The following is a 22959-nucleotide window of genomic DNA, read 5'->3' as shown; positions in this document are numbered from 1 at the left end:
TTGGACACTATTCAGATGAATGTTGCTGCTTAAGTGCATGTAAATGTCCCCATATGCCATTAAAATCATTTTGTTTATAAGTTATCATAAGCGTAGTATATAAAAGCTGCTTCCTAGCTTTCAAAATTTCTGCCAAGGCACTGGGAGTGAAGGCCAAAGGCTTTTATTTTAGAACTTAAAAGAAGGAAGATGAAAACATTAGAATAGATGGTGATAGTGGGGTGTGTGTGTGTGTGTGGTTTTTTTTTTTTTTTTTTTTTTTTTTTTTTTTTTTTTTTTAAAACAAAACTGACCTGTAACTATACTAACTTCCAGTTAATGTAGAACTAAATTGTCTGTGTACTAGCTAGTGCTGCAAAAAACATGGCTGGAAGGTAGCAAGCTATATTAAGTGCTTCATTCTATAGTACAGCTGTGCACCTGCGTACCTGGAGTCCATTGGTTTTCATGAATAACCTCTGGTTTAAAACTCAGATTGAGATACTTGCAGATTTTTAACTATTTAACTGTGATTAGCCAATTTTCATATGCCTTTCCTCCAAGCTGTCACTAACAGTTTCTGATGCAAGAATGAACTGCTGTGATGCTTAAATGTGATAAAAACTTGTTCTGCTGGCTGAGGCTTGCAAAGGTTTTACAACTTCTTCAAATATTACTTACCTGGATCACAATATGCAAGAATTTCAGGCTAGGTATAGATAACTTACAAAATATTGGGGGGGAAAGTTCATACTTCAGTAAATAATCTTTCCTAACAAACCCCTCAAAGTGCCTGCATGATCTATTAAAATTAAATAATGATATTGATCAGTTCCTCTGTGGCTCTTAAGTACTACCTGTTGTTGAAGATTTTTTTTTACCTTGTTTTTTTTTTTTTTTTATCCCAATTATCACATGAAGTCTTGATTGGTTTTCAGTGAAAACTTGACTTCTGAAGCACCTGAAATTTAACAGATAGTATGAGAAGCTTATTTTTTGTGGTTGTGTGCTACGGACTAATGTTTATCTTAAAGCTCCAGCCCACGTAGGAGAGAGTAAGATAGCTGTTTCTGGAAGAACTAGACTGACTTTCTAAAGTCAAATGACTGTTCAGCTGCATGCTACAGGCAGCCTTTGTCATACTATAGTGAACAAAGTTAATATGTTGTACCATTACATTTGGTGATGGTCCCGCCCCCCCTTTTTTTTGATTATACAATATTGATGCTATATTGGTTCACCCTGCCCTTCCTCTATATGAGGAGTGAATTTTTATGTCTTTTACTTGCTGTATAGTTGATCACAACTGGTTTTACTCTCAGTAAACATCGGTGGGAAAAAAATAGATCCATTTAATCTGTAGTGCTTAAGGTGAAAAGATTTTTTAAGTCCCTATGTATGAGTTTCTTCTATCAGAAATATGTATTATAAGCCATGTATATGTGCTGTTAATTTCAGATTTTGTATTTAATTCTGTATAATATTCGTAGGCAGCTAGCATTTGTAAAACTTCAAAGACTTATTACAGGAGAAACTTATGTGTGCCAATTGAGATTAATTTTCACAACATACTATTATTTTGAAATATGTTTGAGAGGTTTGGGTAGGGTTCTCTGCTTCTGTTTTTAAACAAAGGCTAAAAAAGCAAAGTTGTCAAACTAGCTCAAATAGAGGCATCTTGAGCAAGGAACCCAGGCACTATGGGTGTGTGTGGAGGGGTCTCCAATACATACAAAATATTGGATGCAGTGGTCAGGCTCCTCCATTTCATGGGAGGATAAAGTGGAATCTACATAACAGGCTGCGCCATCTTCCTTGTCCTATTGAGAGCCGTTCAGATTGAGGACCCAATGTCAAAGATAGGAATAGAAAGCTAGGAAGTGTATTGAAGATCATTTCAGTTTTTCTAATAGCTTTCTATTGCAAAAGGCAGGCAACGGTAAAAAACAGTCATCTGAGAGCTGTGTCCTAATTCAGAGTATAGTAAACTGGTGCTACACTTTAAGCTTGTAATTAGCACTTAAAATGAGTGTGTTCCCCCCCACACTCACACATACTCTTTTTATGTTTGTTTTTAATTAGAGGAGGCAGGAGTATTAAGATTCTTAAGCAGGAAGATGAATTTGCCTTTGTATTTGTGGTAACTCTACCAATTGAAGTGTATGTATGGCCTTCAAGGGTATTGCTAAGCTTGCTTCAACTCGTCTTCCATTTTGGGTAACTTGTCATCTCTATCTTGTTACTTCTGTAAATGCTGGGTTTGCATTCTATTTTTTCATAGTTGTGGCCACCCAAAATGGTGCATCTATATTTTAACTTGGGCTGGTCTGGACTCCTCTTCCTTCATCTACTTCCATTAACTGACTTCTAAGTAGATTGATGCAGAAGAGCACATGACCTAGCGTTAATTTTAGGGTCTTATCAAATCTCAAGGCAAAAGGTGTTCTAGTTAGACACATCTTTATTCAACTTGAAACTTGAAACTGTTTTCAAGTACAAAATCTCTAGTATCTGTGATATATCAGGAATCAGTTGCTTTGAGAAATTCTTGCTCTGTAAATGTCAGTATTTCACTTATTTATTTTACTAATTCAGGAGAGTATGTATGAGATGATTGGCTGTTTTGCAAGGTTGGGGTCACACCAAGCGAAACATGAAATAATGATTTTGCTGTGGTTCTTACTGTTTCCATGTGACTTTGAGGAGAAATTTGAAGACTTCCATTAAAAACAATACAGGATGTCACTCCCAAATGCAGTGCTGTTTCTGTGCTTCTGTATGTTAATTGGAGATAAGACTCCAACCTAGGAAAAATTACTCAAGAAAAGCTGTTTGCTGATGGTGAGGAACTATTGATCGTAATAAGATATGTTAATGCTACAATGCTCGCATGATAAGTTAATATATGGTTATTAACTTTTTACAGGTCTAGGGTCCAGTTCTGCAAACACTGTATGGTGTGACACTACAATAATGCATGCTACTGCTTAACTGAGACCTCTTGTGCTGTACCTTCTACTAGTGCTTGCAGACTGGGCCTCCTCTTTATGTAGAATGTTCTGAGTTGATAAGAGTAGGCTCTTGCGTTGCAAAACTTCCAGGGTATTATGATACTTTCAGTATGTGCCAGACTTTTTAGTTAAGTGAATGACAACTTGAGTTTTGTGGTTTTCTGTTTGTCATGAGATGCTACAGTAGCAATTTGCAAGATGTTGCAATCTATGTTCAACTGTTTAAAAAGCAAAACACTTGCACAATAACACGAGCATCTTAAGCTTGTATCTCGAAAGGTGCTATCTTGATCACTTGCACTGCTGACCATGCGTTTGGTAAAAGCACATCAAACTCATTCTATGCAGTTTACTCAGTTGGCACAAACAAGTTGAAACTTCTTTCTTGACAGCCTATGTACTAAACAAATGCAATACTTTGGATACCTTACATGGCCACACATCTTCAAAAATCAAAAACCTATGTCCGTATGTGGTGCTAATCTCTTATCCAGAGCTGGTATTCTTTTCTCACCCTTTAATATTGAGCAGTTTTTTGTGATGCACCTTTTCAATAAAGCAAGATTTCTACTCTTTCAGCCTGTTTCAAATGCTTTCCGTATAAATACATCCCTTTAAATTTTCTATTCTATATAAAAATCTGCAATGTATTAGAGTAAGTATTAATTTTTAATGCCGGGAAAAATCAGGTGTGTATATGAGTTTTAACTTAATAAACTAGATCTCCAAGACTTAATTTTCTTATGTGCTTAGGAAGGACAACTAACTATTTGAAATTTGGTCTAAAATAGCAGGATGGTATTGAGTAGGATTATGGCATAAGATAACTGATTGAGAGGGTGGTGGTGGTTGGCATTGGGAGGGAGTGTGTAAGTAATTCTCTAGTTTTATCATCATTGAAGCCAGAGAGAGGAGTGCATGAAGTGGACAAAATCATAACAAACAAAACACTTATGTAGTTTCTTTCTTCCTTTTTTTTTTTTCTGAAAGTCTTGAAAAATAGACTTGTGAAGGAAGATAATCAAGTAACCATGTTTAAAGAGCAGAGTGGGACATTGACTCCTTCAAAAAATGCCTTGGTAGTCAGGCGAAGTTTTTTTTCCTAAATTACCTCTTATTTTTTTAGCTAAGCTGAACAGATACCTTATTTGAGATCTAATTGTGAATGTTATTTCTAGTACTGGATCTTCTAGGTCATGAACTTTTGAAAGTGCCTTAAACTAAGATTGTTTAGATTGTAGAACAGAAAAGTCACAAATTTTCTGTTTTAAGCTTCCACAAGCACCCACCAGAAGAAACTGTTTTGTGTTCTGTTGCAGAAATTGTTGTTTTTTTTCACTTTCTTTTGATCATTTTTTGTTCTGCTGCATGTAATGAAAGGCATTGCACTTCCTAGTCTTTTTAAAAGAGGGATCTTCTCAATTATGCTAAAATAAGGACATTCTCAAGGCAGCAGTATTAGCAGTAGTAACTACATCTTATCTCCAAGAGGATGCAAAACCTTTAGTTGCTGTTAAATGTCCCTTACTTTTCAACTTAAAATTGTAAAAATGTCTGCCTGTAATATTTGGAAATCCTGCCACAGTGACCTTCGGAGTATATATGATGCTCCTTTGGTTCAAGGGAATCTTTCTGCTTCAGGACACATGAATATCCATAATGGTCAACATGTATGCATACATATTGGCTAGCAGGCTGTATGTACAAAAATACCATCTGGAAAGTAGCGATGTATTTGGCTGTGGTCTAAAGTAATCACACCATAAGGTTTCAACCAGTAAACTACTATTTTTCAAATACTGGAATAATTGGATCATTTGCATTTAGTATTTTGAGAAATAAACAATATTTTATGGAACTTCTGTTTGTGCGCAAAAAATATTCCCAGTTTAGAATCGCTTCATTAAAATAAACACACTATCTAGGAAGCTGAGCTGGCAGGGTTTTTGTTGAATGAAGATGGATAATCTAGTAACAGCAATCTGAACCATGTGCCTACTACTTTTAGGACTTGTTTTAAGAAGAGAGAATTTGGAAGAGCCAAAGATAGGAAGTCATCTGTAGCACAGTCAAGCCACAGCAAAATGCAACTTCTGTGTATTTTAATTAATGCATCCTTCAGGGAAAATTGGTTATCTTTTTTCCTTTACCAGAAAGTGCAATATTAACAGAAATAAATGGTTGCATGTATAAATGCCCTGTGAAAAGATATTTGTGAGCATGTGACATGTGTTTTGACTAATGGACCACTGAGCGCAAATTTTTACTGCATCTATTATCAGTTAGAAACATGTTTGTAAGTGTGCTAGTCTTAATTAGAGAACTTTCAAGTATTTGGAATGTACTTATGACAAAGCATTTTTTGTGAATAAAGTGCCTATGGAAACAAAGTCCAAAAGTTGCCTACAAACTGAAATAAAGCATACAGAAACACAGCCCATACTTCGAGAATGGGATAAAACTATGTGTAATAATAACTGGTCAACAGTGTAAGTGCTGATAAGATTCAAAGGCTCAGATAAAGTTTGAATACAAAATATTATATTGGTTTTGAGTTTACTTTGTAAATTTAAAAACTTCATGTTTTGGCTTGGGCCCTAATTTTGTAACTTGGTTATCTTCACAGAAAAATTAGTTAATTTGAATTTGAACTGTTTTTTTTAAAGCCCTGTAATGGTAAACGTTGTTCTGGCGGTGGTTTTCTGTTTGCTTGTTTCATGTTTTTTTTTTTTTTTTTTCCTCCTCTTGAATTAAATCAGCGAATTCTTTGATTACTCAATGTAGGCCAAAACAGCTTGAGGAATAGATTCTGTTTAAGTGCTTAAGTAAATAGAAGGTCATTTTTGTTACACTAGAGTTGGGGAAGAATCATTTCTGAGGAAAGCAGAGTACTAAAGCTTATATTATGTAGTTATTAGGCATATATAGAATATTACAAACTATTCAGGTTATATTTTACTGCTGCTTTTTATGCTTTAAAAAGAGGCTTTTTGATTTTAATATTAATTGGAAAAACCTTGATTTTAATGTTGCAATAACTTCTGTTACGTAGAAACATCCATGTAATCACATTTCAGAGCAAAGTTTAATTTTTATCAAAATGAGACCTTTGTTTTTTCATAATTTCAGGTGACCATGCTGATCAAATTCAGCGTGAAAACTTATCTTTGTACAACCTAGAATTAGCCATATGCCACTGAAACCAATCTTTTAACTGCATAGGGAGGGAAGGAGAGAACTTTATCTTGTTAATTCTCAAGTACTGTGAAGACTAGGTTACTTTTATGTAAAGAAAATAAGTAATAACTGATGTTTTCCATCTAGAAAAAAAAAGAATAGCTTAGCTTATTTCAGACCTCAGAACTCTCCTTAAGATTCAGATTTAAAATGTCTTTAGCTACATTTTTACCAGTTGTCTCTTGCTGTATTTGTCTAATAGTTGTTCAAGTTATTTATAGACGCATACTTTTGTGATCATTATGGTTAAGCCACTGAATTTCAGGCAAATGCTTACAAAAAAGCTGTATTGTTCTATTTCAAAGTGATTTTAAATTTGTGACTTTTTTTTTTCATCTGTGCCTAGTAAAACATCCTCCTGCTGTTTATACTAAAGAGATTGCCTCCAGTTGTCTTAACTGGAGAAAAACTGATCTTGATAGTTTGAAGCTGTATATGTATGTCTAAAATTCCTGTAACTTCTGTATAATTGCAATAAAACCTTTTTTATTTACTTCAGCAACTATTTTGGAGCTACTTTTCATTATATACTTATTGTTCAACTTTTTTTTTTTTTTTTTTTTTTAACTTTTTTTCTTCTTTGCTTTTCTTTGTTGGAATCCTTTCATAAGTGGGGTATTGGCAATATTTTGCCCAGAGTGCTTCTGTCTTTTGGTGAGGAGGTATCAGGAGCACTTCCTAAAATCACTGAGCTGCAGCAAACAGTTCTGCAGGGCATGCAGTAACTTTTTTTAAACATCCAAGTACTTTTTAAAGAGAATAAACCATAACACCTAAGCCTTTGTGTGGAAGGATAAGAACTACTGCAATTTTTCCTGTAAAATTTCTGCAGGCTTTGATGGCAGCCTTAGGCCTTGAGCTGAGGAGCCTTTCTGCCCTATTCTGCATTTGGCAGGGGCAGTTGGTAAGCCTCGAGCTGGAACAGCACTTCACATAGTCAAAGAATTTTGGTGCATCACTTAGGAAGTGTGAGCTTCATATTTGGTAAGGGGGAGAAACCCATACTTCAAGCTTTTAAAATCTCAATGAAAATAAGTGTTTCCAGAAGTGGTATTTGAAGAGTTGTAAGGAAAAGTAATGGTTTATTACTGAATGGTCAGATACACCAGATACACTACTTATTGAAACTTTTTTTTTTTTTTTTTTTAGGAGGAGGAGATTTTTTAACAAAAGCTATCCTTACCATGCTCTTAATCAATTTGATTAGTGTGATTACAGATACTTTACTGACTGGATCTTTGGATGCTCTTCTGTGGTGGTAGGTCAGCATCCTGTTAAGCTGAGGCACCCCGTGGTTTGGATTCAGCTGAAGCTTGAGGTCGGTTTTTGTCTTCCCTGTAAGAATTGAATGGCAAAATGAGTGTTCCGCACGGCTGCTCTTGCAACATGCAGATGAAATAAGATGTTTCTGAAATCTTTGTCCCGGGGGCTTGGCCCGCGTCCCCAAGCCGAGCAGGCAGAGGCGGGGGAGAGGGAGGGGGAAGCCGCCGCCAGCCGCCGCGCAGCGGGGGTTAAAGCGGCGCTGCCGGAGCGCGCAGATCCGCAGCGCTGATGCCCGGGAATCGCCAGGCAGCCGCTTCTCCCAGCTAACCGCAGCAGCCCGGCGGCGCCGACCCCCGCGGGCCGCAGGCCACGGCCGCGCCGCCATCTTAGGCCGCCGCGGGGCGGGGCGGCCGCGGCGCCTATAAGCGGCGGCCCGCGGGGCGGCGCGGCGCGGCGCCGCCTGCGAGGATGGTGACGGTGGGGGGCTCGGGCGCCTGGACGTGGCTGCTGCGCGGCCCCAGCGCCGCCGAGGTGCTGCTGCTCGCCGTGTGCTGGCTGGGCTGCTACTGGCTGCTGAGGCGGCCGCGGCCGCCGCCGGGGCTGCCGCCGGGCCCCGCGCCCTGGCCGCTCGTCGGCAACTTCGCCTTCGCGCTGCTGCCGTCGCCGCTGCTGCGGAAATGGGCGCTGGAGGCGGGGGGCAGCCGCAAGGGCTGCCCCGTCTCCTCGCCACACGTCTTCCTCACCAGCCTCAGCGAGATCTACGGCAGCATCTTCAGGCTCTTCGTGGGCAGCCGGCCCTTCATCGTGCTCAACACCTTCGAGGCGGTGCGGGAGGCGCTGGTGCACAAGGCGGAGGTGTTCAGCGACCGGCCCACCGTCCCCATCGTCGTCATGATCACCCGCAAGAAGGGTAAGGGGCCCGGCCCGCGGCGGCAGCTCCCCCGCCTCAGAGCCGGCGGCGTCGGCGCACCTGGCCGCGCGGCGGCCGTTAGCCGCCGTTAACGGTCGCGGCCGCGGCGGGCCCGGGCTGAGGTGAGGTTGGGGCAGACCGAGGGCAGCACGTGAAATCGTTGCGAAGGGCTTAACCTTGCGGGCGCCGTGGCTGTGCGGCAAGCGATGCCGCCGAGACTCGGGCGTTTCATCTCCCTTTGCAGTAAAGGAGTGTTAGGAAGCAGCAAGCCTCTCGCCCGAGCCTTTCTGATTTTTGTCTTCATCACGAGGAGAAATTTCAAATGTCTTCTTAGTGGTTAAAATAACTGCATGCTTGCCCAGTTCTTGGCAAGGTAACGCTGGTTAAACGTGGGCTTTGGTGGACTCCGGCAGATGCGCAGCCTGCGTGCGAGTTGGTGTTGCTACGGTGTTGGCACTTAGCTGGTCTGCTTGTCATAACTCTGTGAGCGTACCCTGGTTTTTGGATACACCAAGCACGCGTCCATAAAAAGCCTTACAGGTAGAGTTTAGTAGCTTACACGCACACACGAAAGGATATGGGAAGTTTACACATACAATGGGAATACTGCAGTTAGATTTTTTTCCTGTTTAGACTTTAGGTCTGTAATAGCCTGCAATATTTGCATAATATTTGTTTTCCTTTTTCAGTTTTGGAGAAGAGAGATAGGCTTGTTAATATGTTTATGATATTATGAAACTTGTTTGTGTTATGCTGTTGGTTGAGTGCCTGAAACTTGTTACCTTCAATTCCATACTGTGCCAGAATAACTGGTACAATTGAGAGGGAATTGAGTGACCTAGATTGTATTTATTAAAAGGCAATCAGGAAGCATAACTATAATTAGTTTAACTGAGCAGATACTAGTGAGATGCACATCTTATTAGGGTGCGGTTGCTATTACAGTGCCTAAATATTTTTAGGTTGTACAGTACATTTAGCCAGGGCGAGGGGGAGAAAAGGTGAAGAGCAGCTGGACATTAGATCAATTTAAACTGTGTTGTAAAACTGCATATTCAGGCTTGTGGTGTATTTTTTCTCTCCTGTGCTATAAATTAGGGTTCTCTGTAGACAATTCCAAATTAGCCTTGTCTGGTCACATTGACACAGGAGTTATCCAGCACTGTCAACACATACCGCTTACAAAGAATTCATGTAAGTACTGAAATAAAATCTTTGATAATCCATTAACAGCCTCTGTGAGTGGATGCCCCGGGGGAGACTAAAGGGTCAGGAGTCTCTTGTCCTGAGCTTGCTGCTGTGTGAAAGAAGAGCAGTGGAAAGAACATAGCTCCCTGTGTTGTGCTATTGCGGCGACATTATGCCGCTTTAAATTTGGTTTTATTTGGACAGTCATCCCAACTGTGTTCAGGAGACAGTTGTGTGATGGTCATCCAGTTATCCACAAAATACATCAAGCTGCTATATATCAGTTATGTTAGCCAAGGCATCAAGTTGGATTACCACAGATACAATAGTACTGTAGAACAAACCTTAAGTGTAGTTTAAAATACTCAGTGGAGAAAGTCAGCTCAGGTTCCGGAAGGCCAGTAAGCCCCAGTTCAGCTTGAGTCTTGCCTGCCTTAAACTGACTGACATGGAACTGTACAGATGTCTCTACAACACCCACGCAACGCTGTGGTCCCAGAGTGCTTATTAAATCCAGATCAGTGCAAGCCTAAGACGAGGCTCAGAGAGAGTGAGACCTGGATTGTGGAAGTGATTCTGCAGGAACCAGTCTGGGGCCTGGGCTGAGCCAAGGCTTGCAGCAACCCAAACTGGGCTAGATCTGAACTGGCTCTGCTTTGAAGATAAGAAATCTTTTTGCTAGTTGCCTGCTTCTCCCATGGTCAGGGATGCCACGCAAGGACTCTTGAGTTAGCTCTGCAAGTGCCCAGTTAAGGTCTGGCAGAAATAGCTGTATTTGCATAGCATCATTTTGGAAGTAATGAACTCTGGGGGATTTGAGCTGGTGTTCGCTGTTGTGTTTGTGGCCCTATTAAGCTGAAGGTAGTGGTTCCTGCTTCTGTGTTTTGGAGCAGTGGTTGTGTGAGCGTGTCCATCGTTAGTGTGCAGTGGTTTGTCAGAAACTGATGGAAACAACAACCACTCTGAATGGGCTGTTTTGAATTTAATTGTGGCAAATAGTAGGCTACTCAACCTGGATTTGAAACAGAAATACGTTATTTAGAAGGCAGTAGATGCAGAACCAAGGGCTGAAGGTGATGTGTGTTTTTTGAAAGCTTTGGACTTTTGATTTTGTATAGTGTGGGAACAATATGACTCTTAAAACCCAACTTTCAGATATTGTCCATTAAAACTATATGAGCTATGTGTTATAGTTTCCTTTGTATGTAATTCATAGGGAAGATGGATCAGTTACAACTTCTAGCCAGAGCCTCTAGTTTGAGCTGGGAGCCTCCTGTGTTTGGTTACCATAGCTCATGAATTAGGCTTCACTATAGATCTGGATAGCAGCAGTTGTTTCCTTATTTACAAGGAAAGGAAGTGATAGAAGCAAGAGGGTTCTGTAACTTGAGATCTACAGCTCACAATTTTTCTTCTACAATATTGGTCACTTTGAATCAGTAAGAGTCAATTTAGATTGAGAAATGATCTTCATTCTGTGAGGGGAAAAAAAAAGCTTTTTGTTTGGTTTCCAGTCTTTACTCCATCCTATCATGAAGAAGTACTTTAGTCCTTACTGTAATCCAGGTTACCCATGTAAAAATTGCCAGAAAGAGGAAATGTGACAAAAAGAGGCAATATATTAAAAAAAAATAGCTTTTTGTACAATAATAATTTTTATCGGAACAAGAAAAACCTAAAAAATCTTTTAAAGTTTACAGATACTCAAATTGTCTTCCTCTCCTTTTTTAAAATCTGCTCAAGTAGTTTTCCCTTTTAAAGTTAGTGGCTGGCTACCCTATTTTACCATTTTCAACACTGTACTGTCTGACTAATACTTTTTTTTTTTCATAAATGTACTCCAGTGTGATAGAGTTAAAAAGCATAGGTTTCAAGTCAGTGTAGCTTATTCTTAGCAATCTATTATTCTTATCCATTATTCTTAACTATTACTATTTCTTCTACTTACAGCAGTATAAGTGTATGCTTCTGGTTTTGGCTTATGGTATAAAATAAGAAAATAAGAAAAGTCCAGAAAATGTTGTGTGTAATTTTTATAATGCAGATTTGGATTAACAAAACTACATAATATTAAACATTTCCTTGTCTCTCCGTAACTCTCAGATAACGTTAACCCTGAAATCATAAACCAATAAATTATGTTCAATGTCTAGTTCCAGCAGTTATTGCCCTTTCTATTAATCCAGCCTAGGAACACAACTTCAGCTGCAACTGTGAAATCTGATTGCAATGGGCACACCACAACCGAAGGTCTCATAAAGGGGTCTGTGGTATACCTCTTTAACCAGTATAAATTTATGGGGGGATTTTCTTTTAAACTACGTTTGCTATTATAGTTTTTCTTCACCCTGAGTTGACTTGTTGAGCATATTATGAAACAGGGAAGGGCTTATCTCAGCTGTGTGTGGCTGTATTGTGAAAAAGATGCAGATAATACATTTGCCTAGAGAAAGTCAAAAAGAATTTCAGCCACCCTGAGGCAAGGCGGGGGGGGGGGGCAGATTTCTTGACTGGATGGGAAGTGCAGTAAGAACTTAAAGGAGAATGTGGATATCTTAACGAAGAACTTTTGTACAAGTGTGCTAAATCTTCAGCGTGTGTGGAGAAGGAGAAATATTGGAGTTTCTTTTCAGCAAAATGGTTTTGTATTCTGTAGCTGGGAGGGGTAGCGAAGACTCAGGCGATAGGGTGGGAGCTCTGGGAGCTTGGATGGTCCTCAGCTTTTATAGTCCTATCCTATGCAGATCTAGACATCAACATCTGTCATGGATTTTGTGTTTGTCAGTGTCCCCAGTATTGCAGCAGCACTAAAAGAAGCAGTGAGAAATTAAGTGTGAGGGGGAAACTAGCCTGAGCAAGAACTTGCTTTTTTAACAAGAATTTCGTTTTTTTCCTACAAAAAAGGAGAACAAAAATCTTCTTCACTGGTTCTTTTGTATCTAACATCTGACTTTCCACGTCACGCAGGGATTTTCTGTGAGCACACTGTTCAGTTATTGTTGCCTGACAATCCAGCTGACAGTTCAGTTTCATCCCTTATCTCTATTATTCTAACCTTATGCTCTTCTTCCTTCTTAATCTATTTCTCTCCATGTGTTATTTTTTTCCAATTCACAAATCAGTTATTAGCATTCTGCAAGAGTTTTGGGGTTTCGTAACTTGAGAAGGTACTGTGCCTTGGAGTGCTCTGTGCTGTGCTGGGCTGGATGGACTCTCCTGATGCACTGTTGTTGCTGTTAGCTGTTCTTTGTGATTGGGGGGGGGACCCCTTTGCCTTCAATGTAATTGGCCTGTTTTCTTTTGTGACAGTATTTGGATGTTAAAACTAATCTACCTAATGACAGGAAGGGGAAGAGGGTGTGGATGGATAATATTTTGGAAATACTTGTTGTGGGATAGAAATAGTGATAACATTATTTTGTTCCAAAAAAAAATCTGCCTATCCTCCTCCCCACCGCCAACAAAACCCTGAAAATCGAGGTTGGTTCTTGGTTAAATTCAGTCCAAAATATGCCTGTTTTTTTCACCTACCCTACTTGATGATGCTGGTGCTAGCAGGAAACATTACTAGAGAAGGGTGATCTGAAAATTTTTTTCTTCAGTTTTTTTAAAGTGCTAGTAACAGATAATAGACATTGGAATAAATTTTTCTAAAGTGTGTTCTTTGTACAGAGTTCTCTGTTTGTTGTACAGAGAAAATGAAGTTCAGCTTATTCTCAGATTGTACTGACTCATCAAAATATTTTGCTTGTTTTGTTTAGGACTTTTGAAACTAGGCCATATGTTCATATTTTTACAATATTATATATAATATCCGTTATGAATAGATGTCTCCAGAAAAATCTGACTACAAAGATACTGTACTATCTTTGTTACAATTGACTGTTCATATCATTTGGATTGCAGACTCTTCAGATTATAGTATCTCCTTTGGCATATCCTTCTCTTTTAAATTACGTAAATTACTTATCTTACATCTTTATAGATTTCTTATTTATTCTCCTTTTTGTATTGGGGCTATGAACATTAAGTCCCACTCCCATATGAACATTAAGTCCCACTCCCATTAATAATGTAGGTCACTTAAAGATATGCCATTTTTCAATACTTACTGTTATTATTTTCTTCTCTTCTATTTAAACTTAACATTAAGATCTGCAGTTGACAGAAGAATTGATGTTGCTTTTGCAAAATGATTTTTTATTTCAAGAAAAAAACTGATGTGATGTCACTTTACCAAAAAACAAAAACAAGACTAACTTGCTTTGATGGCTTTAAACTTTCTCAGGTTGACTGCGTTCAGATATCCGTGACTGGAGTATGTCACAAATAGCTCGTAGTGTATTTTAGTTGTGTAGCAGTATCTCTGGTGCAGTTTGTTAATCTAACAAGATGTTCCTGTTTGTAAGGGAACAATGTTTATATTCAAAGCTAAGGCATTGCATTCAAGTTGTACATCATGATGACACATTCATGCAGAACATCTGCCTAGAGGCTTGAAAAAATGTAGAGATGAAAATCAAATATGTTTTCACCAAGTTGCTCTGAATCTGCCGTCACCTTTACAATTTATTTGCTGCATACATATCTTGTACTTTAATGATAGTTAAAGAAACATGTTACTAGTAATAGAAACGCATACACACACAAACAGTATTGAGAAGTTATGTAACATGAAGGGGAAAAGAAATGCAAAACAAATTGTGTTTAATATCTTGCTGTTCTGCCCTGCTCATGGAATTTGTCTCAAGACTTTGAAAATAAAATTTTCTACAGAATTGTTACTGTTTGTAATAAAGTCTCTGTAGTACCCTTTTCCCATCTGTTAGTGCCTTGCAACTATAATGTAGCTATTATATTCAGTTTATTGTTTGGGAAAATGAGGGAGGGATTTCCCAAGGCTGAATGAAAAAGAAGTTCTGAAGAACTGGTTTCTTTCTCTGTCTCCTAGTCCTGTGCTTTGACACATTTGCCATATACCTTTTCCCTCTATGTGGCTCTTGGGTTCCAAGCCTGTTTAACTATGCCCACTTGAAAATAGAACAGCTTGGTTTCAGACTCTCCCTTTCTCTTCTAGGTGTTATTTTTGCACCTTATGGCCCTGTCTGGAAGCAACAGAGGAAATTCTCTCTCTCCACGCTTCGTCATTTTGGAGTAGGAAGACACAGCTTAGAACCTAAAATCATCGAAGAGCTGAAGTTTATAAAGGAAGAAATGCTAAAGCATGGAGATGATTCATTTAATCCCTTTCCGATTATTCGCAATGCAGTGTCCAATGTTATCTGTTCTATGGCTTTTGGAAAGCGTTTTAACTATGAAGACATTGAGTTTAAGACCATGCTGAAGAACATGGCCCGTGCACTAGAGCTAAGTGTGAACAGCTCTATGATCCTGGTCAATATCTGCCCTTGGCTGTACTATCTTCCCTTCGGACCTTTCAGGGAACTTAGACAAACAGAATTAGATATTACTGCTTTTTTAAAGAAAATAATTGCACAGCACAGGGACACACTGGATGCAGCAAATCCCAGGGACTTCATTGATATGTATTTCCTCCATGCAGAAGAAGAGAAGAACAAGGAGAGCAGTTTTAATGAAGACTACCTATTTTTTATCATTGGTGACCTCTTCATTGCAGGCACAGACACCACTTCCAATACATTGTTGTGGTGCCTGCTCTATATGTCTCTCTACCCAGAAGTACAAGGTAACACTATTTTGTTCGAGGTGTTTTATTCCAAACTGTAAAACTTCTGGTGATTTTCAGGTATATTTTAGCAGGAAGACATGGAAGCACACAGATAAACAGGATGAATATAGAGGTTATTTGAAGTTCATGCACGTGTATGTGTAATTTGAAAGGCTGGTATGTAATGAAACATCTGTAGTCCTGCTCTGCTATGATGTTCTTTAGATTACTGCTGTGTATTAACAATCTAAAATGACCTTTTTGCTACGTCTCTGCATTTCTTCCAGTTTTGGGACAACTTCATCTTTTTTCAGTAGTTCAAGGGGAGCTTGACATGTTTTAAAAGCTTTGGCAGTTGTGACATTTTGGGTCTGTAGTTGCTTCTAATCATCATTTGTCAGATGCTTTACAAATTATTTAGTAGTGATGTAAGTTATACAAGACATGTGAAATACGTAGTAACAAGGTCTGCTTTTAGGCCTCCCTGAGCAGGGAGGTTTCTGTGCCTAGTGGCAGAGTCTGGGGAAGTGAAATAATACCCACTGTAGAGGAAGATCAAATTAGGAACAACTTAAGCAAATTTGACTTACACAAATCCATGGGACCAACTGGGATGCAGCTGGGGGAACTGCCTGATATAGTTGCAAGGCCTTTCCCTATCAGTCTTGAAAGGTCATGGCAGTTGGTTAGGTTGCTGCTGGTGAGGAAAAACACAAACGTCATGCCCATCTTTAAGAACGGTAATTATTATTCCCCTCTATTTGGCGCTTGAAACTGCATCTGGAGCACTGTGCCCTGTTCTGGGCTCCCTAGTACAAGAAAGACATTGCTGTAGTGGAGCAGATCCATTGGAGGGCCACCGCTATGGCTGTGACTGGAGCAGGTGACATAGGAGGGAACTGGCTTTGTTCAGCCTTCAGAAAAGAAGCCTAAAGGGAGACTGTAAGTTGGCTATAACTACCTGATCAGAGGATACAGAGAAGATGGAGCAAGACTCTTGGAGATTTATGGTGAAGGGAAGAGAGGCAGCAGACACAATCTGCAGCAAGAAAATTCTGATTACATACTAAGAAAATTTTTCATGGTGGTCACACACTGGAACAAATTGCTGAGAGAGTTAGGAATTTCCATCTTTGGAGGTATTCAGAACTCAAGTGGATATGGTCCTGAGTAGTCTGATCTAACCTCAAAGTTGGATCCAGCTTGGTAGTTAGCCTTGCTTTGAGTGGGGGTTTGGACTACATGATCTCCAGAGGTTCCTGGCAACCCAGATTATTCTATGGTGCTATGATCAGCTTGCTATTTGGGATAGAATTCTAGAAAATGGCTTGTAGAGAGTTTTAGATACCAGAAATACCAGTGTTATGGGAGACATTACAATATTAAAATAGTGCTTGATAGAGAGTTATTTTTCAGGATTTCTTTAGATAAGTTTCCATCTTCAAAGACTTAAAATTAATTTTGATTAATTTTTTTATACTCAGTTTTTTAAAAGTGCACATGGTTGCTAAGATAGCATTTTCTTTAGTAAGATTTGAAAACTGTATTTGAAGAAATTTTAGATAGTTGAATTTAATGAAAATAAAGGAACTAATTTAGGAACAGCTGCTCCTGAAGTCGCATACAACAACTAATCCTTACTAAAAAGATTGTCAGGTGTATGCATACTGGAAAACTTGGCAGGATAGACAAGTTCTACTTACGTAATTCTTCTACAGATTATGCTAGTGAAACATTTCCCTCAGAAAACACTGCTTTAGCCAGGCTTTCTGCAAACCCAGAGTGAAGAAGGATAAACCTTAAGTTATCTGAGAACGCCATAAACCTGAAATACTTTTATCAAGCACTCTAGATTCCAGGATATTGCAGTTGATCTGCAAATTAGCAAATAGATACTTGTTTACAGTATCTATCTGTCTGGAATGATGGATATCTATCTGGAATAGGTCAAGATCATAGTTAATTGTACAAAGTCAACGCAAATGGTTGAGCAAAGATCCCAAAATAGGGCGTCAGTTCAGTATATAGGAGATAAGGAGTTCCCTGAGGACAAATTTGTACAAGTATTTTATTGCATAGGCTTATTCTTGTATTTTTAATCGTGCTGTATTATCACTCTTAACTAGATGGTTAGGTAATTACATGTATTAGATCTGTTCTAAACTACCCAAATAAGATTTGTAAAGGTTTTGTCTTTTTTCTTAACCTCAACCCCTACTGTCTGCTACTATACATGTGCCTGTTATATTTCTCTCTCTTGCTGAGAGAGATTTCTAATGCTTCTAACCTCTCTGATCATCCTTTCCTCATGCTGTGGCTCTTGTCAAATAATGTGATTAAGCGCAGTACTCCAGGGTATGTGCATCACTCAGTTTTGTCATGGAATTCTCTTATTTCTAGTATCCCATTCCTTAGGTATTGTGAGTGCTTGGGAATCAGATATGGCTTTCATTTTTTTTTTCTGATGATAAGTTTCTGTTAGCTCCTAAACGAAATACCAGAATTGCATAACTTTCAGCACTAGCAAATGTTGCAGATGAACACTTTCTAGAAAGGCACAGTGGGTTATTGCGGTGCGGGAGGGGGAGCACAAACAGACTTTGTCTGTGGAATCCAGTTTTGGTTTTTACATGGAAAGGGTAAGGGGGAAGGGGACATGTGCATGCAAGCACCTATAGGAAATCATTGAGAAATGAGATACTGGATTTGGTCTTTCCTCGACTTAATTTTGGTCCTTGAGTTACGAAGATCTGTGGAAATAAATAAGATTTACGCGCGCACACACACACACACACACACGTATACGTATGTAGTGGAGCAGTTCAAATAACATGCTATTAGCTGAGGAGTAGTGGAGACTCGATTTTTGCAGTTAGTAATGCTAGTAGCAGTTTGGTTGTTTTCTGTATGATTCCACATATCTTTGCAAAGTCCTAGGAAATGTTATTCAGAATAAGACTTGCGTGACATTTGGCATGAGACAGTCAGTCTTTCTAATTATTACTATTTTTTTTTAATATAGAGAACTTTACTCATTTAAACCCCTGAGGATATACATACTGAATCCAGGGATATAATCTGTCAGTGACAAGAGTAACAAAAAAACCCAAACCAGATACCAGTGCCATCACCATTAGCAAATTTCTTTTTGCTGCATGTTCCTCATACGAGAACTTGTTTCCCTAGCAAGCCCAATAGATGGCAGCAACTGTTTGTTGAGCATAATCAGTACATTATATTTGAATGCTTTCCATGTTTTCAAAAACAGAGAAACTTTTTGCATTTAGCTTTTGTTTAATCACGAATCAGTGCTAGGAGAGAGGAGAACAAAAGCTCAGAAGTACAAGCAGCCTAGATTCTGAATCTTAGAACCAGCAAACAGGCAACCACAAAATATGCAGGGTATCGAGAATGAAAAATGAAAACTGACTTGGATGATTTTTGATTTAACACTTAGTATTGATATGTGCCTCTCTTTCAAGATTGTCTTTTACTTATGCAGCCAGATTCCGAGTTAGCTAGAATAAAACTAACGTTGTCTTGTACAAGGGCAAATCTTGCATCTTAGAAACTTGTATATAAAGAGAATTGCTTGTGTGCTGAGCCTTTAGTGAGATGAAAGGGACTAACCAATAATTTAACACTTTGCCTTGAATGAACAAGAGTGGAAATTAGGTCTCTAACTCTTTGTTTTTCCTTTGCAGAAGGTCTGTCTGGGGGGAAGGAGCATTTTATTCTTGCCTTCCTGGATAATTGACAAATAGTTGACTAGAGATTCAGTGAACTGAAAGTATCTGACAAGTGTCTGACATCTAAGTTGTTTTACTCTAGACACTTGTCAAGAGTGTGCTTGGTTGCCTTGTTCTTGACTGAGTCTGTTCTTAAGGCTTCTGTTGGCATAGTTATTTTAGGTAGGGATGTGCAGTCATCTTTGACAGATCTGTGTAAACAATGGTGCATGGACAAGTGAAACTGAGATAATACCTTCTCACTTACTGTGCATCTTTTTCTTCTCAATCCCTTTGAATAGAGAAGGTTCATGCAGAAATTGAAGCAGTTCTAGGACGTGACAAAGTTCCCTCTCTTGCCCACAAGGCTCAAATGCCCTTCACAGAGGCAACTATTATGGAAGTGCAAAGGATGACTGCAGTTGTTCCTCTTTCTGTCCCTCGAATGGCCTCAGAAACTGCTGGTAAGCATTTGTAGACATATTAATACAGTATTTCTTCTGTGGAGGAACATCTGATGGGACATCTAGTGAAGATGTACAAAGACCTCATTTATGTCTTAACACGGGTAAGCCTGGTATGTAAAATGTCATTTACTGCGAATAGGTGGGCTTGAGATACTCACATAGTTAAGCAGTATGTTTGACCTAATATCCGTAATGTTTCAAATTTAGAGAGCTTTCTTTTCTGGGGGTGGGATTTTGTTGATTGACTTGCTCAGTGGTAATTGAAAGCTGAGATTCCGCCTTTGTACCTTAAACAGCAGAGAAGTTTCTGGTCATTTGCCATAGAGCCTTTAAAATATTAATTGGGAGTAATCAGTTTGCTAAGCTTGGAAGGCACATACTACTGAGCTCCACATCTACAGAAAACAATAATAAATACCCTTTCCAATGTTTTTATGTTGGCTATATGCTGCCATATGGTTGAGCACTGGCTGAAGTCACTGAGAGGCAGCAGTGCTTTGCCTTCAAATGCAATCCTGAATTGATATGCTTACTTAACTCTTTCAGTTACAGGACAGTGAGATGCAACTGAAATTAGGCTAGTTGCCTCAAAATCCTTTTGAGATTACTTTTCCCTCATCCTTCCCTTCTGTCTTCACTGTGATGGAGTACTGTGACAGCACAGGAACAGGATAAAACTTGGTCATAGCGCTTCCATTCAGCTGAGTGCATTTCTCATGATTGCTGCTGTTGTGATATTGGCACACTGAATGGGGCCTTGGACAATAGTAATGCAATTGAGGTTTCTCTGCTCCCTTTTGCCTGCAGGGAGCTGCTGGCATAATTTGGTATCTTTCCAGCTGTTCTGACTTGCCATGTGCTGACCCAGCAGGTCTAGAATTCAGGTGGCAGCAGAGGTCACCTTTGCAGGTACCTCTGCCTTAAGCTCCTGCTCTGCTTGCACCGCACAGCTAGGTATTCCTATCATTATTGTGAAGTAGTCTAGTCCTGCTTTAAGTATAAAAGTCTCCTCTGTTTGCTTCTAACAACCTGTCAGATCCTGTGTCTTTGTGCTTTTATTTAAAGTGCTGCAAGGATATACTATTCCTAAGGGCAGTGTGATTGTGCCCAACTTGTGGTCAGTGCACAGAGATCCTAATATTTGGGAGAAACCAGATGAATTTCAACCAACAAGATTTCTGGATGAAAACGGCGAGCTAATTAAGAAGGAGACCTTCATTCCTTTTGGAATGGGTAAGATATCCAGATGCACTCATTAGTTGGATTTTTGGGGGGAGGGAGGTGTATTTTTTGAAGAGTAGGGCCTGAAGGCATGAATTTTAAAAGGTATTCATAGGACTAACTATAGAACTTGTTTTATTATTGTAATTGGTGATTTGCAAAACAAAGTTGTTGGGTTTCTAAAAGCTCCAGTTGCCTGGCAGAAATGAGAAATGATTAACAGTACTTTGATAATGGAGGTAAATGCTATTCGCATCAAGCAGTAAAGCTGAGCAAGGCTCAGACTCAAATACAGGAGACCAAAGCTTTGGAAATTTGTAACTTGTAGTTTGAGTCCCTCTCAATTTCAGAAGATGATACAGGAATTTTGTGTGTGTTAACAAATGGATCAGCAGTATAAAAACAATAATATGTCTCCTTCTAACTGTTCTTTAGGTAAACGTGTGTGCATGGGAGAGCAGTTGGCAAAAATGGAGCTGTTCTTAATTTTTGCAAGTCTCATGCAAAGTTTTACATTTTTGTACCCTGAAAATGCCACAAAGCCATCCATGGAGGGAAGGTTTGGTCTAACTTTAGCTCCGTGTCCATTCAAACTAAGAGCTTTGAAGAGATGATGTAACATCAAAAAAGAGTAAATGAAGAAATACTGCACTTACTAAATTCAGCTTTATTATGTTTCCAGCTTATTATGCTACTTCCTTTTCAGAAAAACACCAACTGCATAGACTTTCGTAATCGGTGAGAATGATTGTTCTGGAAGGAAGAGATTTTGTTATGTCAGCTATTGCATTCCACAGATGAACTGACAACACTGTAGTTTGCAGTTTGTTACCGAAACTTGTTGGGTTCCCTTCCCTTCCCCCATCTGTAAGCTATGACTGTCAGTTTGTCAAATACAAATTATGGGAGAATGATCCAAAATGTATGTTAATACTCTAGTGAATAATAATGATTATTTTGGTAAAAGCAGTGCATAAGCATTTATCAAGTGAGTGAAGGACATAATCTAATACCAAAGCATTAATGAAGGAGAGGGTATTAGCATCTTCAGCATAAAGAAACACTATACACTATGCCTGAGTATAAATAATGACAAATACTTTTAAAAAATGGCTGAATGACACTTCTTTTAATCTTAGAGGATTTTTTCTTGTAAGTAACTGTCAGGCTGGATCAAGTCAGTTCTGATTCCTGGATCACTGGATCAGGGCTCACTGTAAAAATGCAGGTACCAGATGGAAAAGTCCATGCCATATTTGCTGGCTTGGGGCCATGAAAGGAGTGCTTTGGAGTCTGGATGTGTAGATGTTTTATCTCAGTGTAGAAATGAGCAGATTTCCCAAGAAAGAAACAGTAGAAATCTCTTCTCTCTGGCTGACTGACTCGGGGCTCTTCACAGTGGCCAAGCAGATGTGCAAGAGTACCTCTGCGCTGTCACTTCAAGTTCCTCACGGGTCCCACGCCGGTGGTGGCAGCCTGTAGTCTGGCTGCAGGCCGACAGCCTGCTCCTTGGGGAAGTGTGTATGTGGATAATATGAATGTTGGGCCTTGCGCTCAGGTTCTGCCTTTGTGGGCAGTGCGTGCACAGCTGCCACCTTTGTCCTGTTTGGCTTTGAGAGCTGGAGTCGTATTTCAAAGACGGCATCAAAGGCACTGCAGACAGAAGTCTTGAAGATTTAGGCATGGAAAATATCTGACAAACTTGCGGCTTGACTGTAGAGGTGCTCTCTTTGGTTATCTGGCATATGGAGTAAAAAGACCTATAGTTGGTATACTGTATCAGTGTCTTACTCTTCTCTCATGCAGAGTTTTCATGCTTTTTAGCAGTATTAACTAACTGTTGGAGAAGCCTATGGTTAAGTGTATCGGAATGGAACGCTTGCTCTGCGTAAGCTTGCCTTTTATTTGAAAGATCTCTTGAATATGTAATCTTCTGCGGGTCGGGCAACAATTCAAACAATTCACCTTTCAGTAATTGTTCCTAGTCATCTTTCAGTCTCTACACACCTTTTAATCTAGCAAACTTCAGAGGAAATAAATCCATACATACTCTTCAAGGAAGTTGTATTTCTGTCTTCTTTTCCCCTTGGAAACAGAGACAAGGCGAGCAGCCCTGGTCTTGTTAAAATTACAAGACTGTAGTGTGAAATGGGCCGCAAAATGAAACGGGGTAGCCTGCAGCAGAAACCGAACCTAAATTCTAAAGGAAAATTCAGCGCCTGAAATCGAGATTGCCGCGTTACACGTTGTCTCTCCCTGGTACCGG

General features: G+C 39.4%; 1 protein-coding gene across 1 annotated transcript; it reads left to right on the top strand.

The window, feature by feature from the left end:
• The first annotated feature begins 7954 nt into the window (after positions 1-7954).
• On the top strand, positions 7955-22750 carry LOC134139570 (cytochrome P450 2U1). Its single transcript, XM_062574132.1, has 5 exons — positions 7955-8400; positions 14666-15295; positions 19308-19469; positions 20538-20705; positions 21129-22750. The coding sequence occupies exons 1-5, from the start codon at positions 7959-7961 to the stop codon at positions 21305-21307; spliced, it is 1581 nt and encodes a 526-aa protein (XP_062430116.1). The 5' UTR covers positions 7955-7958; the 3' UTR covers positions 21308-22750.
• Positions 22751-22959: the final 209 nt, after the last annotated feature.

This window comes from Rhea pennata, chromosome 4 (assembly GCF_028389875.1).
Source record: "Rhea pennata isolate bPtePen1 chromosome 4, bPtePen1.pri, whole genome shotgun sequence".
Classification (NCBI taxonomy): Eukaryota; Metazoa; Chordata; class Aves; order Rheiformes; family Rheidae; genus Rhea; species Rhea pennata.
Note: the sequence above shows the minus strand (reverse complement) of the source record. Positions and strands in the feature narration are given on the sequence as shown.